The sequence below is a fragment of the Myotis myotis genome, unplaced genomic scaffold (genome assembly GCF_014108235.1).
Source record: "Myotis myotis isolate mMyoMyo1 unplaced genomic scaffold, mMyoMyo1.p scaffold_m19_p_5, whole genome shotgun sequence".
Lineage (NCBI taxonomy): Eukaryota > Metazoa > Chordata > Mammalia > Chiroptera > Vespertilionidae > Myotis > Myotis myotis.
In genome coordinates, this window is record NW_023416357.1 from 101,749,993 (window position 1) to 101,767,282 (window position 17,290).

General features: G+C 50.2%; 2 protein-coding genes across 3 annotated transcripts in view; one reads left to right on the plus strand and one right to left on the minus strand.

The window, feature by feature from the left end:
• KCTD5 (potassium channel tetramerization domain containing 5) overlaps positions 1-3,215 on the minus strand; it is a 34,337-nt gene extending 31,122 nt beyond the window's left edge. Inside the window, exon 1 of one of the 2 annotated variants that reach the window (XM_036308505.1) lies at positions 2,923-3,215. In XM_036308505.1, coding sequence (XP_036164398.1) covers positions 2,923-3,174 — 252 coding nt within the window. In that variant the 5' untranslated portion in view covers positions 3,175-3,215. The remainder of the gene's footprint in view (positions 1-2,922) is intronic. The other variant, XM_036308506.1, reaches the window with a different exon arrangement.
• A 9,933-nt stretch (positions 3,216-13,148) lies between these two features.
• Positions 13,149-17,290, plus strand: part of PDPK1 (3-phosphoinositide dependent protein kinase 1) — a 92,762-nt gene continuing 88,620 nt past the window's right edge. The window contains exon 1 of the mRNA XM_036309790.1: positions 13,149-13,260. Within this exon, the coding sequence (XP_036165683.1) occupies positions 13,237-13,260 (24 nt within the window). The 5' untranslated portion in view covers positions 13,149-13,236. The remainder of the gene's footprint in view (positions 13,261-17,290) is intronic.

Genomic DNA, 17,290 nt, shown 5'->3' on the forward strand with positions numbered 1-17,290 from the left:
GGCACTGGGTCCCACTCAAGCTCAGTCCTGAGAGAGGGAATGTGAAGTCTTAGGGCAGTGGTCGGCAAACTGCGGCTCGCGAGCCACATGCAGCTCGTTGCCCCCTTGAGTGTGGCTCTTCCACAAAATACCACGTGCGGGCGTGCACGTACAGTGCGATTGAAACTTTGTGGCCCATGGGCAGAAGTCGGTATTTTGTGGAAGAGCAACACTCAAGGGGGCAAAGAGCCACGTGTGGCTCGCGAGCCGCAGTTTGCCGACCACTGACTTAGGGGAAGGGGGACCAGTCGTAGCCTAGCTCCTCCCCACCTCCCCTAGCAACCCGCCTGCCCACTCCTAAAAAAGCACTCCGAAATGTCCTGTAACTCCAACTCTCCCACATGGCTTCACTGACTGAGCTCCCCACCAGACATTCTTCCCTTAACAGCAGGCCACAGGCACTCTCCCAGGGACCTCCAAACCCTTGGAACTCCTCCCCTAGATCTCCCCACCCAGCCCTATCCAAGCACCACCCCTGCAAGCCCGGTGCTCAATAAACACTAGCCCAGTGCCCAACAGGGAATCTTCCACCAGGCCCAGGCTGAGCTTCAGCCCTAGGATTATCTGCCAGCTATGCTTTCATTAACCTTAACTAGGAGGTTAGGGCTTGAGTTTTTTACCTGTGAATCAACATCCTGTTTCTCTTCCATTTTGTAATTACTAGTGTCCCACTCCTCCAAACATCCCCTCTCCTCCTCCCTAATCCTCAGATTCCTCTCTCAGGGTTTAGTGACTCTCTGGGATATTTTTTTTGGGGAGGGGGGGGGGCGGTAATTTTTGTTAATCCTCACCAGAGGATAAGTTTTACTTATTTTAGAGAGAGGAAGGGAGAGGGAGGGAGGGAGAGAAACATCTCTCAGTTGCCTCCTGTACCAAGCCCGACTGGTATGTGCCCTGACCAGGAATCAAACCCGAGACCTTTCAGTGTACAGGATGACACTCCAACCAACTGAACCACGCCTGGCCAGGGCTCTGGGACATTCTTTCATCAAAACCAAGGAGAAAGAAACTGAAGAGACCAAGGATCTCACACATTTTCTCACTCAAAATAAAAAATCCCACCATGACTAATGTGAATTAGCATTACTCTTTCTGACAAACTCACATTATCTGTGACTAAAATTAACCCTTATTTACTACCAACTATTTTATTTTATGAGACAGAAACTGTAACTGCTACATTACCTTCAGGTTATAAATTCGTTTTACATTTTAGCAAACAAATATGGCTAAGTGGATGATAACTGGAAAAGCAACAACACAGACATATTCTGATAGATTAATTACCCTCCCTCAGAGAACTATTACAGTAAAGCATGAATTTTTAAAGTAGTCTTGAAACAGTCAAATAAAGGGACGAATGGACTTAACTGTGCAAGCTATAGTTAACTGGCTCAGTATCAGTTGTTTCAGTGTTGAATAGACATCCGTTGCCTCAAAACAACTCGAAGGACAAGAGCAATTTAAAATCTGACTCAATATTCAAAACAGGAACGCTGGAGTAGAGATGCTGGTGAATGACCACTAAGACCCACTGTTTAAAAATAAAAACAAAACAGTAAAACATACACCCACACTATAAAAGGAAAATCATAGCTCACGAAAGCCTGTTTCTATCCTGCAGATGACTGTCATTTTCTGGGAGGTCAGTTCTCTCAGAGAACTTGCTCAAATGAGCAAAGGAAATATGAGGAGTGGGGGTGCGGGGTGAAAGGTGGGGAGGGAGAGGACCAGGACTGGCATCTCAAACTCTGACTTTACCCACGAGTGGTGGTTTTGCAGTAACTCAAGAGTTCTGGTTTCCTGATCACAGGTCATGCCACCCTGAGGATGGTCTCTGGCATGCCTCTCAAACGTGAAGGACGTGACGTTTTCGGGAAGCCTTATGCCTGGCAAGTGCTGGGCTGGCAAGGAAGGAAGCCATGTGCTACTGCACAGGCCCAACCGAAAGACCCAGGAAAGCAAGAGGAAGGCTTGTGAATTCCCGAGGATGAATATAGGTAATAACTATTTTCCAACAGCCTTTTCTGAGTTTCAATCCTATGCAGCTTGCACAGTTCCGAGAAACTCTGCCTTAACCACAGCCTTGTAAAGGTCACCAACAAGATAACTTACTTTCTATTCCCATCTGGAACAACAGTGTGAACACTATATTATACAAAAGACAAGCTGCAAACCAGCCTGGAAATTCCTATCCTTTTGCGAGGGCACTGGGAGAACTAGGATAGTTAGAAGGCAGTCTGAGAAAGACTTCCCACCTGGCCCTTCCATGAACCCCTAACCCACCCCTTAGGATGAACAACATTCCCTCTGAAATAGCACTCTATGGACATCACCGTCTTAGAATGCTAAACGGGGTGCGTGTTGTGGCTGGACACAATAAAGCACCAATTCTCTAAATGCAAGTCACTGGGAAGGGAAGACGAGTGACCGTGTCACCTGCCCCTTGCCAGCAGCAAGTCAAACGTCTGGAAAGTGAAAAGCGAAGGACGCCAGGGCTCTCCGATTCCAAACCCAGGAAGTGCACTGGGACGGAGAAGAGAAGGTGCTGACACACCAGGGGCCACAGAGTCTAGGGAGGAAAAGAAAGTAGATCCACTACAAGTCCGGGATGCGGGGAACCTCTGGCACCGAAGATCAGTGAGGGCTAGATAGACAGGCGCAGGGTGGAGCGGCTGGGGACCCTCGAGAGTAGGTGCTAGGGCGCCATCCCCTCTCCTCCCGGCCGAGAGCAGGGAGTTTGGGGAGTCGATCGAGCTAGTGACAAGGGGAGTGCGGGGATCGGAGCCCGGGACGGGCCGCCTCTGCGTGGGGTAGGGGGTGTGCGGCGGGCCGCAGGCCAGGGCGACCCGGCCCCTTCTGGCCGGCCTGCGCGGCCCTCACCTTGTCCGAGTCCAGGTCGGGGTCGGCCTGGCACAAACGGTACAGGAAAGATTTCGGATCCCGGCACAGCGTCTGCCGGGTGGTGAGAAAATACGTGCCGCCGACGTTGAGCCGGACCCACTTGGACACGCTTCCGGGGCGCTGGGCCAGGGCGCCGAGCCCCACGCTGCAGCGGCGGCACAAGCCGCCCCCCAACCCCGCCCCGAAGCCGCCCGGAGCCGGCTGTAGAAGCTCGCAGTGATTCTCCGCCATGATCCCAGCAAGCCCAGCCACAGCTCCCCTTCACCGGAAGCGTCCGTTCTTTAATACCTTCCTCCGCGCTCTGTCCCGCCCACGGGTCCGCCCTGCTAAAGCGCCCGCCCGGGCGTCATGAGGGAGACGAAAATTCCGGTCCCGAAAAGCCGAGGACCGTGCCCCCTTCTGGCCAGAGAAGGTTGTGGCGTGGTCCGCGGTGCTCGCGTTGAAGTGCAGAGGTGAAGGCGGGCGCGGGGCTGCAGGTTGTCTCCTTGGCCTCCCCGCCGGAATCCGGTCTTAATACAGGTCACGACCAAGATCCACCATAGCCAAAAATAATTACACCGGCCATCGCCATTGTCTACGCTCTACATGCCCCCCCCCTTTTTTTTTAAATCTTTGTTGTCGAAAGTATTACCGCCCTGGCCGGTTTTTCAGTGGTTAAGCATTGCCCTGCGGACTGAAGGGCAGGGGTTTGGAATCCCGTCAAAGGGCACATACCTAGGTTGGGGATCCTGGGGCGTGCAGGAGGCAACCCAGTGGAGAGACACATTGATGTTTGGCTCTCTGTCTCTCCCCCTCCCGTCCATTCTCTCTTAAAAAAACCAATGGAGCCTTTGCTGGTTTGGCTCAGTGGATAGAGCATTGGCCTGCGGACTGAAGGGTCCTGGGTTCAACTCCCGCCGTCAGGGGCACATGCCCAGGTTGCGGGCTCGACCCCCAGTAGGGGGCATGCAGGAGGCAGCTGATTGATGATTCTCTCTCATCATTGATGTTTCTCTCTCCCTCTCCCTTCCTCTCTGAAATCAATAAAAAATATATTTTAAAAAATCAATGAAAAAAATATCCAGTGAAGATTAACAAAAAAAAAAAAAGTATTACAGATGCCCTTCCCCTTTATCCCCCATTGACACCCTCCTCCCTGCTTCTGCCCCCTCCCCAGGCCTTCACTACACTATTATCTGTGTCCAAGGGTTATGCATATCTATACTAATAAAAGGGTAATATGCTAATTAGGGTGTACATCTATCTGGACAAAGCCACAGTGGCTGCAAGGTCCTGGGCTCAGGCCTCACAGCTGCAGCGGCCAGCAGTGGCAGCAGCAGCAGGGTGATGGGGCAACGCCTTCCCCTGATCAGCCCAGTCACCTCCCGCAGAGGGAGGCCAGACTATGGGGAGCGGGTCTAAGCCTTCAGTAGGACATCCCCTGAGGGCTCCCGGACTGTGAGAGGGGGCAGGCCGGGCAAAGGGACCCCCCCACCCCAATGCATGAATTTTCATGCACTGGGCCTCTAGTCCTATATAATAAAAGTCTAATATGCAAATTGTCCCCTCCTCTGGAGTTTGACTGAGAAACCAGGAGTTCAGCCACTCACTATGATGTGCACTGACCACAAGGGGGCAACGCAGAACATGGCGGGCGTCAGCCACCCAGTGCTGTAGCTGGCGGCTGTGGAGGCATTACGGGAGCCTGGCAGGGGAGCGGGGGGGGGGGGGGGGGGGGTAGGGGGCCTGGCCCCGATCGATGGTCCCGCAGGCAGAATGGTGAAGCAGGTGAGGGGGCAGGGGGGGTGGTGCCAGGCCAAAGCAGGGTGCCAGGTGGGGCTGTGGGGCTGCAAGCCTGGGGGCACAAGCTGGGGCCTGATCTCCACAGGCCACTTCAAGGGACCCCACCCGTGCACAAATTCGTGCACCGGACCTCTAGGACGCATATAAGTTCTGTGGTTAATGTCTTCCCGCTTCCACGCTTTTTTATTACAAGACTACCATAGATACGTGCAAAATCATCCAGCAACTACATCTAAAACACAAATATTTTTTAAAAGGAGGAACAGACTCATCAAATTATATAATTAAATCATTGGCCAAATAGAAAATTTATATAATAAAGCCAGAGAAAAAGTTGTAAAATATAGTTTACAGTAATTATTCACATTCAATGTGGTATATCAATACATTCAACAACCTGGCCCCAAACATGAATTCTATCCAAATAACTTATATATTCAATTTTAAATAACACAAACTGAATTAGAGACCAATAGTAGCCAGCAAATAACCTTATATAAGAATAAAAATACGAAAGTGTATATCCTAATATCATTGCATTGTTTGCTTTTCATAAGTGTTTTTGTTTTTTGCTTTGCCTGTACATCACAGTTACAGCTACAGACCAGGTAGAGAATATCACACATGTTCTAAGTGACTGCCACCAACCTGAAAGACAACTAACAGACTATTGCCTCGTCTGATTTTGTGTCAAGGAACAGGTACAGCAGCTCTAAATACTGCGGAATTAAATTTTGCCAATGTCCAATCAAGTGATAAAGGCTTTTCACCCACAAAATGAACCCTATTCATGGTCATTCAGCAATATGACTTGATTCACACCTGCCCAAGGACTACCACTGTCTTCAAAAGGTTTACTCAAACAACACAGAAGTTCATCACAGCAAAATTTAAAGGTTAGACTAGGGTGGATTACACAGCTTAAAAAGGTTTGCCTTTTGTACATAGGTCTCTGTACATAATGTTTGGCGTTTCCTCGTATTGAAGAAATGACTGACGGGGAAAGTTCAGGGGTACGAAGGCTTGTTCAGTGGCACACCACAGCTGTCTGAACTGGAGAGAAAACTGCTCTTTGCTGGAACAGCTTCCTCCCCAGACCAGTTCTCCACAGGCAGCAGCCTGCCAGCAGCCTGTGCCCCTGAGGCTCAAGCAGTGACTCCTGCCCTGGCTTACAGCCCTTGCCCGGTGGGCTGCCCAAGAGGCAGGGCCACACCCACTTGAGTCACCATCCGCTCAGGTTAGGTTTGGATATGAAAAGAAAGAATAGGGAAAAGCATGTATGGCAACATCTCCACGAACAATACCATCTCCAAACTCCTGGCGACTGCATCCTCAGTCTAGACTGGCCAAGGGAGGGGGTTTGAAGATTCAGAGGAGGGCGGGAGACCTAATTCTGTGCAATTCAGCAACAGTCTTTGGCGGAGTCATGTGGCACTGAGCATGGTACCTAGAAAAATTTCTCATGCCTATTTCCCTTCAGAACCAATGGGCCCAAAGTAAAGTGGAGAAATTAAGTAAAAAACCAAATTGAGGTGGTCTGGACGTGAAGACCACTACCACAGAGATGGCACTGCTGAACTTCCCTTCTCTCTGCAGAATGTAAAAGTCCAATGTGCAGCTTTGTGTCCACACGTTTGGATGGAGAGGATCCTAAGCTTGATTCTGTGGCAGCCCAGCCCCCAAAACACCTGGTCAGACCAGTTGTGCTACCAAAGCTCAAGTCCAGTCCATGAGCAATGAGCCTGAGAACAGGCAATGGCCTGAGTCCTGTGGCTGCCCCAGTGTGAGGTTTGTTCTGGGAGCTGCCGGGGCCACACTAAAGTACAGTCTGCTAGGAGGGAGCCCCACCATGAGCTCCCAGTTTTCGGAAGTGTGGGGCTCCTGATGTATATTATACCCCAGTGGTTCTCAACTGGGGCAATTCTGCCTCCCCACTAGCTCATGGACCCTGGCCAAAATCTGGAGAAATTTTGATTGCCATACCGGGGAAGGGAGAATCTGTGTTCCTAGCATCTAGTACAGAGGGGTAGGGATGCTGTAATACCCCACAGTGACAGTTTGGAAGGTCCTGAACGATCTTGTAGACTCCACCCTCTCTCCCCCAGGAAGAACCTCATCAAGTGTATGGTGACTGCTTCAAAACACTCAGCATTAGGGCAGGCCCCGTATTGAGCCCTGAACTGCACTACCCCTTAGAACAGGCGGGAGAGAGAAGCCCAAGCACAAGGATCTGCAGAGGTGGCAGCACCCAGGTTGAAAAGCCCATGCTAAAAAAATGTTAATGCTGTTCTGGGTGACGCATAGACTGTGGCAGAAGCGGTGCTGTATGAAACTTGAGATTCGGTTATAAACATCACTGCAGCTTCTTCCATTTTGCGTGTGTGCTCTTGCTCTCGAAACATTCACTCTGGGGAAAGCCAGCTGCCACAGGGTGCAGACACCCAGACAGCCTTGGGGAGAGGCCCGCCCCCCTGGTGAGGAAGTGAGGCATCTACCAACATCTGGGTGAATGGACAATCTTGGAAGTAGAACCTCCAGACCCAGTCAAGCGTTTAGATGACTCAGCACTGCCAACATCTTGACTGCAACCTTGTCAGAGACCGACCCTGAGCTAGAATAACCCAAGATGCTCCTGGATTCCTGCTCCTCAGAAACCATGAGATAATAAACGTGTGCTGTTTTATGCCTGTAAATTTTGGGGTAAGTCATTACCCAGTGCTACATAATTAACACACTAGCTGTGTGAAGTTAGGCAAGTTCCATTGCCACGGAACCCCATTTCCTCCCCTGTGCCCAGAGGGTTATAGGAATGAGTGAGAAATACCTGAATTAGCGCAGGCTAGGTGCAAGTACAGAGCTGGGTTTGCAGTGAGTACTCCACCCAAATGGCCCATGTACATACGGCAGCCTTTTAGTTCTCCACACCCCCCGCCCCATGGCTATGGTCATCCTCCTGCCCCTCCCTAGGTGGGACTTGACCTCACAATGTCAGACCAAGTCATTGCATTCTGTCCTGAGGTCACCCTTCTGCCAGGGACAGAGGCTCTGGGCACAGAAGGGACAGAAAAGCTGGGAGCTGTCCTCATTCCTCCAGCCAGGATGCCCTTGAATGCTGCTGGGACAGGTGAGTGCACCTCCCCTCCTGCTCACTGTCCTGGGAGGGGCAGCCAGAGCTAACACATGGAGGGGGTACCCTGCCTCTCGCCAGGACTGAGGAGCAGCCTGGCCTGGCCTGGGCTTTCCACACTGGCTGCCACGGAGGCCCCGCCAGACCTGAGAACTGTCCTATCACCCTCTCTCAGCTGCCACTGCCTGCCCTGCTGCTGCTGCCTGCTCAGCTGCCTCCTTCAGGGCCACCCCCACCCCTCTCTCCTCACCCCTTCCCTGAGGCTGGCTGCAATATGGTTGGCTCCACCTGCTGCTCCACTGGGCTCTAGGGCCCAACCTGTTCTTCCTCCCTGTTCTCTGAGTTACTCAAGAACTACATGGCCATGTTTTGGTGTGAGTGGCTCTACGTTTTTAAAAAAGTTAAAGACCCCGGTTCAGAGTCTGCAATTTGCTGCTTTGCCTTCACTCTCCTTCTCTGCAGAGCGTTGCCTGGTTCTTTTCAGTAGCTGCATAGAATTCTCTGGCAATAATTTACCGTTCTCTTGTTGACAAGTATTTTGGTTCTTTTTCTTTTTGTGTGTGTGTGTGTGTGTCACATTCAGGCCGCGCTGTCACAAAGATCCTTGCACAGCTTTACATTCCCACGGGAGAGCGTCTTAGCATTTCCACAAAGAAGATATACCCGTTTCATTAATGTTTATTTGCATCAGTGTTGAAGAGGCCTAAGAATTCTAAAACGGCTTGTAAAGAGAAAGTAGCCCCTGCCTCATGTCTCCCTACACGTCTTCCACTCACTGCTGGTTGCGGTGTTCTTCCTGTGATTTATGTCCGTCTTTCCAAACACTATCTCTGTACTTGGTCTTCATTATCTCCTGCCTTTCTGTTAAAAGGGGCGAGGAGTCAGCTCACTCATTCCTTCTCCGACTCCGGTTTCTACCAGGGTGGAGTATGCTAATTACCAGTTGAATCAGTGCATCTGTATTATGACTGTAAACATCACCCACAGCTGAGATGAGTGAGATGCCTAGGGAACTGTGTGTGCTCTTCTATTCTTCTTCCCCCCTTCTTTTCTGGTACACTGTTTTTCTGGAGTTTTCCTCACCCCTGGCAGCTTCTTAATTCAACTTTAATCTATTATTTTCAGTATTTTTCTGGAGCCCTTGAATCTGTGTGTTCCACATTCTTATCCTGGGATTTCTTCTCATTATCCGTTTCAAATCGCACCTTCTCCCTGAGCACTCCTGAATCCTCCTTACCTGATTTTCTTTCTCTCCCACAACATTTATTACCTTCTTACATCCCATAAGATGTGTTTATTTATTACTAGAGGCCAGGTGCGCGGATTTATGCACGGCGGGGGGGGGGGGGGGGGTAAAGGGAGGAGGGATCCTCAGCCTGGCCCGCATCCTCTCTCAATCTGGGACCCCTTGGGGGACTGTTGGACTGCCAGGGCCTGCAGGGATCAGGGACCAGCTGAAACAGGGCAGTCTGACATCCCCCGAGGGATGTAGCAGTGCGGGAGCAGCAGGTGGCTGGGGAGGAGCCCCAGCCTGGGCCAGGTGCAGCTCCGCTGCTGTTATTCCAGCCCAACTGTGCCTTTTGCTGCCATGGAGGTGGGAGAGGCTCCCGCCACCACAGCTGCATTCACCAGCGGTGAGCCGGGCTTCTGGCTGAGCAGCGTTCCGCTGTGAGAGCACACTGACCACCAGGGGGCAGCTCCTGTGTTGAGTGTCTGCCCCCTGGTGGTCAGTGCGCATCATAGTGACCGGTTGTTCCTGTCATTCTGGTCGCTTAGGCTTTTATCTATATAAATGCTTGCTGCCTGCATCCCCACCCGCAACTACAAGCCAGTGCATCAGAGTTCCACAAGGGCAGAGATTTTTGTGTTTTCTCACCAATGAATTGACAATATCTAGCACAGTGCTTGGCGTGGTGAAAACGTCAGTACATATTTGTGGAAAGGATGAATCTTGGGACTCTCTTCATCACCTTCCTGCGTGTTCTCTTTCTTCCTACTTCCTGGATCTCATGCCTTTTTTCTTGGTTTAGTGGAGCACATCCCTCAGTAACTTTCTGAGAAAAGGTGCTTATGAGATATATATATTTTAGAATCAATAGCTTTGTATATATTTACACTCACATTTAGTGTACACTCTGGCAGATTTCTTCACATGCAAGATGGTAATAAATATTGAGTATCTCATAAGGTTGTGATGAGAATGAAGTAAGATAAATCATATAAAATGGTTAACATTCTCTGAGGACAAGTTATTATTATTTTTGTTAAGACTAAAATACATTTAAAACAAGGTTTGTTGGGAGGCAGTTGAGTACAGTGGCTGAGGTCAGGGTGTCATGGTTGGCCAGACAGGTTTTGAGTCCTGAGCTCTGTGATCTAGTAACTGTGACAGGGAGTAGGCAAGTCACTGGCGCCTCAAGTGTCTTCATGTAAAAAATGGAAATGGTCAGAGTGCCTACTCTTTTTTTAAAAAATACGTTTTTATTGATTTTTAGAGAGAGAGAGGGAGGGCGAGTGACAGATAGAAACATTGATAAGAGAGAAACATCATCAATTGGCTGCTTCCTGCACACTCCCCACTGGGGATGAAGCCTGCAACCTGGGCATGTGCCCCGACTAGGAATCGAACCAGCAACCTCTTGGTTCATGGTTCGACACTCAACACTGAGTCACTCCGGCTGGGCCAGACAGAGTACACAGTAGGAGTTATTGATGTAGGTTAATGTGCCCAATGTTCCCAAATGTTGGGTGTGGCTTGGTACCATGGCAAGAGCTGGCATCTACCTTGAGCTTGTCTTTGCATCCACTGAGGGTGAGAATGTCTGGAGGAGGGTCGGCAATGGGCAATTGGCAGCATGATGCATCAAGTCCTGAGAGGAACACCTGCAATTTGACCCAGCAGTTCTATCTGCTGATAATTTATGTTAAGGAACAAATATGGGTGTGCCTGGATTTAAGTGTGGGGTCTTGTTCATGTGTACGAAAGTCACTGGTGCCTCAGTTTCTTCATGTAAAAAATGGAAATGGTCAGAGTACCTACCATTTTGGGGGAAAAGGCCGGGATCCACTTCAGTGTAAGTTAGGAGCGAGCTTTATCAATACATGGATCTATAAGCCATACACTTCCTCCAGTAGAGTCCTCCTGGGCAGTACATTGTTAAGTGGAAAAGGTGAATATCAAAGCAGCAGGAGCCCTTCTGGGGGACAGAGGTTCCACTTGCCTTTTTATTGTTTCTAAAGATCAGTACATGTGCCGAGGACTGGAAGTCTGGGCAGTCGAACACAGGCTCTATAGCAGTGGTTCTTAACGTGAGACCTCACAGGGGGGTAATTTGATTTTTAAGGGGAGGGAATTCAAGAGTGAGTTATTAACAGTAAATTTTTTGCATTTCTTACGGTTCTTGGGGCCTCATATACAGTATACAAATATATATTGTGACATATTTATGCATTTCAGTTGTTTCGAACCTTTGCTATTTTTTCACATCACTTCATATTAGTATTATTATTTCAACCATTTCTTAGTGATTTCTTCCTCAGGACTTCAAATGTCCTTTTGTTCTTTTACTTTTCTCTGCCATGGATGCCATGTTCTTTGGAAGGCTGTTTAGACCATGTTAATGGCCTTTTAGGCTTCCTCCACATGAATATTATTCACTTTTTGAATAAGAACTATCTGCCACGGGGGAGTGGGCATCAGGATTTTAGAGATGCTTAGGTGGGGCATGGCCAAAAAAAGGTTGGGAACCACTGCTCTATAGCCTCATGGTCCAAGGACAGCCTCTGGTATGTGGGTATCAAGACCCTGGTCTGGCACTACAAGACCTAGGCTAGGGCAAGGCACAGAACTGTGTGCTACGCCTCAGCCCCTCATCTGAAAAGTTGGGCAACAATAGCTGGATGTTTGTTTAGAGTAAATGGGATTAGACATGAAAATTCCTTACTAAGAATAAGTGCTGAGTAAATGCTAGCGGGGCGATGATTGCTACCCAACAATTAAGTCTGGCCAGTGTGAATTAAAGGTTCGGTGATGTTATTGTTACTTCTGTAACAGACTCTAAAGTGTTATTTAAAAATATAAACGCCTTTGTCTTTTGGAAATAGGAAGAAAAAAAAAGGTTATTTAAAAATACGCAAATATTCAGGTAGCAAAGGTGAGTCTAATTTTGTTTAAAAACAGTGTGTGTGGCCTGGTTGGTTGGTATGTCCTCCTGTACATGGAAAGGTCATGGGTTCCATTTTTTTTTTTAAATATGTTTTATTGACTTTTTACAGAGAGGAAGGGAGAGAGATAGAGAGTTAGAAACATCGATGAGAGAGAAACATCGATCAGCTGCCTCCTGCACACCTCCTATTGGGGATGTGCCCGCAACCAAGGTACATGCCCTTGACCGGAATCGAACCTGGGACCCTTGAGTCCGCAGGCCGATGCTCTATCCACTGAGCCAAACCGGTTAGGGCATGGGTTCCATTTTTAATAAGGAACCGACGATTCTCTCCGTCGCTTCCTCCCTCTCTCTACAAACTCAATAAAAAAGCATATCCGTGGGTGAAGACTAAGAAATAAAACTTAATAAAACATCATCGCGCAGCAATGTGAATATACTTAATGCCACTGAAGTGTACACTAAAATGGTTAATGGAATACATTTTGTCTATTTTACCACAATTTTAAAAAACCAAAAACAACAGCGTCATTATCAACAGAAACAACTTCAAAAAAATTCAACATCATCTTCAACTAAAAAAAAAATATATATATATATATGCAAAGAAGTTCTGAAAGTGTCCCTGGCACCAATCGCGGAGATGAGATGGGATTGCTCTTTGCCGTATAAACATGACTTATAGCCCAAATGTCCCCCGTGAGCAATTCTCAGTTTTGTCACTAGTCAAGTTTCGTCTCTCCGCGTTTACGCAGAGCGGCGGGTGGGAGCAGCCTCGCCTCTTGCTCGGGTGTGACCTTGGCGGGCCCTGCCCTGCGAGCCGCATTTTCCCAGCCTGGGAGCCCGAGATGACAGCTCGCCCCGTTCCCCGCCCGGCGGCCCCGGGATTGGCTCCCACCCGGTCGCGCCTCCATCTCCCAAGACAGGGTCCCGCGGCACCAGCCCGCCGGGCCGCAACCCGGAAATGCGGCTCGAGGGCGCCGACGCAGCTGACCAGGGCCGCCGCGTGACGACAGCGAGCACGGCCAATGAGTGCGGGCGGCGGCCGCGGTTTGGAGGAAGTCCCGCCCAGCGTCGCGCGGGGGCGGGGCGGCGAGCGGCGGGGCGGGCGCAGGATGAGGGCGGCCATTGCTGGAGCTCGGCTGCGGAGAGGAGGACGCTGAAGAAGCGCAGAGTCGCGCAGGGCTTCGGAGAGGTGCCCGAGCCGCCGCGGGGTCCATGGCCAGGACCACCAGCCAGCTGGTGAGTGCGCTCGCGGCAGCCAGGGCACCGCGGCCTGTCACCTCCCCGAGCGCGGCGGCCGCCTGGGCCCGACGAAGCTTGGCGGCCCAGGATTCCGAGGGCCGGGCGGCGTCTCACCTGGAGCCGGGCACCAGGGCGGAGGGCCGTGGGCGCTGCGGGCACCCCACTCAGCCACCGAGGGGAGCCCGGTATCCGTGAGGTGGGCCTCGGTGCTGACAGGAGCGCAGAGGACGGGGGAAGCCGGGGAGGTGTCACCAGCCGGTCGGGGTGGAAGTGTTTGGAAAGTTTGTTTTCGGCGCGGCCTGGAGCCGAGCCTTCGGGGTTACTTTCCCTTCTGTCGGCGGAGGAGCCGCCCTGGGCCTTCACTGCAAAGAGGTCCCGGTGCCTCTGCCCGCAGCAGACGCAGGAGGTGCGAGCTCTTACTCAGAGCACCTGGCGATGCTCCGGGCCTCCCAGATTCCCGGTGAGCATGGAGTCTGAGACTCCTTTCCCGGCCCGGAGGGTGCTTTTCCTGCCTTGAGTCCGTGCTCCGGCACAGGCACCGGAGTCGGGGAAAGCCCCTGGGAAGCTCGGCTTGACCCTACTGACTCTAGGGAAAGGGGAGCACGACAGGGAAGGAGAGGTTTTAGGGGGAAAGAAAAAGAAAAGCATTTGTTAGGTTAAATGTTTTGCTAAAAGCATCGCTGGTGTTTCTATATTTTTTCTGTCTGTTGCTAAAAGTATCCCTAGTGTTTTTATGTTTATTTCTCTGCTACATTCTGGACTCTCGGGAAGATGGTTGAAGGTTTCATACCTTGTGTGCGAATGTGAAGTGAGTGATGGAAGAAGGTCTAAACAGCTTTCAAAGTTTGGTTGAAAGGGCAAATCCCTTAAAATTGGTTCTCAGCCTTCCTAATGCCGCGACCCTTTAATACAGTTCCTCATGTTGTGGTGACCCCCCCAACCATAAAATTATTTTCGTTGCTACTTCATAACTGTAATTTTGCTACTGTTATGAATCGTAATGTAAATATATGATGTGCTATTTGTGTTTTCCGATGGTCGCGACCCACAGGTTGAGAACCGCTGCATGAAGGAAGATCCATGAAATGTACTTGACCCTTATGGTTTGAGGGGCGGGTCGTGGGTCCCTTTGAGAATCTGATGGAAAGCCTGCGTCCTCCTGAGAAAAACGCACAGCTCCGTTGACTTTTGTAATTACTTCCGGAAGCTCTTGAACCTTCTGCAGCTCACCCATGGACTCGGGGTTAAGAACACTGAGCTTTGTAGAGATGGGCGACAACCCGAGGTCTCAGAGCAGGAGAACCTGTTGTTGAGGAAAATGGTGAAGGGCAAAGGGGTGTCTTTGGTTGTGGCCACATGTGGTGCCTGGTGAACACACAGAAACACAACTTAGGAGGTTTGGTGACGCTCAGTCCAGGCCGAGGCTGACGGTCATCCTGGATGTTTGTAAAATAAACTTTCACCCAGGGACGCTGTTGCAGTGCAAGGTGTGTACGTCGATGGCGTCCATTGGAGGAGAAAAAGGGCCTTTTCTCGTAGTCTCGGTAGTTCCACGTGATGGTATTTGACACCTGGCATTTTCTTGGCATGAGGCAGCTTTTTAGTGCAAAACGCTGGAATCCAATGAGAAGGAATGAATGACAGAATAGAGACTAGACCTCCCATCAGAAAGTGAGGGACAAGGATTTTGTGTCTGGAGCTAGGTTCCTTCACATGTATGTGAGACTGTGCCATGTTTCCCATCAGTAATGGCAGAGAAGCCCCCCGAAATAGGATTTTCTTTCTTTCTTTCTTTTTTTTTACAGGAGGACCAGTAGAATTCCGTGTTTCAAATGAGTGTGCTGTCAAGTTTGTAATTTTAAGGTGGCACTGTACTAGTATGAGAATCCCCTGTCCAATGATTAATTTTCCTATTTCTTGAAGTGTGTGCAGCCAACAGGGGGAGCAGTAGGAGTTGTGAAGACTGAAAATGGCCTAGCCCAGTGATGGGCAAACTGTGGCTCGCGAGCCATATGTGGCTCTTTGGCCCCTTGAGTGTGGCTCTTCCACAAAATACCACACGCGGGCCCGCATGTACAGTGCGATTGAAACTTTGTGGCCCGTGGGCAGAAGTCGGTATTTTGTGGAAGAGCCACTCTCAAGGGGCCAAAGAGCTTCATGTGGCTTGCGAGTCGCAGTTGGCCGACCACTGGCTAGCCCGGCTTGATAGTCAGGTGGGCCCTGTGCTGTAGTACCACTGATGGAGCAATCCCTTTAAGGCAGGCACTTGGCTAGATAGTTCACACAGTGTTGCTTGGCTTCTGTCAACAGTTTCCAGGTAGGTGTCGTTCCCATTTGACAGGAGTGGGAATGGGTGCAGAAAATGTTAGTACCTGTCTGGTAAAGAGAGTCTGTCTGAATGGTAGCAGAGACCAGGTGCTACCCTCCCTTCACGTGAGGGTCTGCTGGGCAGCTCACTGCAGCACTCAGTCTAAGGAAGTCCTCCGTGCCACTGTCCAGGAGGTCTTTCCCCGGGGGTTGTGCCTGAACGTCTTAACTGTGCTGGAGGCTGGAGGGACATTGTTCCATGGAAGGACAGCACACTGATTTCTTGGGGCAGGTAGCTGAACTCTGTGACCCCCGGAGCCTGTTGCAGCCTCACACTGTGAGAAAGCAGCTGTTTGGAAAGAGGCTCTGGTTCATCCTCATTTGAGGGCTGATATTCTGAATGGGCGAGGCTGGCATCCTCCCTTTAGAAAAAAGAACTGTGCAACGATTTTGTTAAATGAAAAATTGGTGATTAGCCAGAGCGGCTCCCTGCATCTGTAGGGTGGCGGTGTGTTTGCAAAGGTGGCTATATCTGTGTGGGCCGGTGGTGGGGAAAACAGAGAACATGGCAAGAAGTGGGTTCTGACTTCCACTCTCCCTTTTGGTAGGTAGCTCCTCCTATAGTGTGATGTATTTCTTTTCCACGACATCCCTACAGCAGTTACTGAGCCGAGTCCAGCGCTGGCGAGGTGAAGCCCCATGCTAATGAGGTGGACGTGTAGGTTTGTTCTACTCTTTGGACATGCGTTTCATAAGAGGTGTCACAGCACATGCGTGTAGAGATGTGGGGCCTGGAAAGAGGCTTGGGCAGCTAGTTAAAGCAGGTCTGGGCCTCTAGGCTGCCTCTGGCACAGCTTGGGCAGGAGGAAAAGGTATCTCCTGGGTGTGTGTCCCTTGATTCTGTGCCCTTATCTCCCGAGACTCCTGATGGGAGGTTTGGGTGCATGTAGGGCAAGTGCATGATGACCTAGGAAGCACTGCAAAAATGGTGGGGGCAGGAAGGTGCATTCCTCCTGAGATGATGTGTGTGGAGAGCCTTCACTGGCCCTTTACTATGCCCCATCCTAAAGGGGTGTCTTGTGTGGAAATTGACTTTGACTAGAGCAGGGAGCTGATGCTGAGGACGCTTGATACAGAAATGACTCCCTCAGCAGGTGCAAGGGCTAGACCAGGGGTCCTCAAACTTTTTAAACAGGGGGCCAGTTCACTGTCCCTCAGACCGTTGGAGGGCCGGGCTATAGTCTAAAAAAAAAAACTATGAATAAATTCCTATGCACACTGCACATATCTTATTTTGAAGTTAAAAAAACAAAATGGGAACAAATACAATATTTGTATTTGCATGTGGCCTGCGGGCCGTAGTTTGAGGACCCCTGGGCTAAACTCACATGTGCCAGCTCTGTATGCTTGCCCTTGTGATGACAGCTGGCTGTAGGGGTGTGGAGCACAGTTGTTTTGAAGGCAGGTTCAAAGGGCAGATCACCAGGGAGGAAGTACTGGTGTGGAAACTGTAAGTTTTAGACAAGTATCATTTAGGACTTGTCAGTAGTGCCTTCTTCTGTAACCAGATAGCGTTCTTGTTCAATGTGACACGAGGCCCTCAGAAAAAAATTATTTGAATAATGAGAACTGATCGTGTATCCACTAGCCGAGTCAACACAACAGAGTGTTTTCTCAAGAGTCGTGGGGAATGTGTTCTGATGCTAGTGTCTGAGAGAAG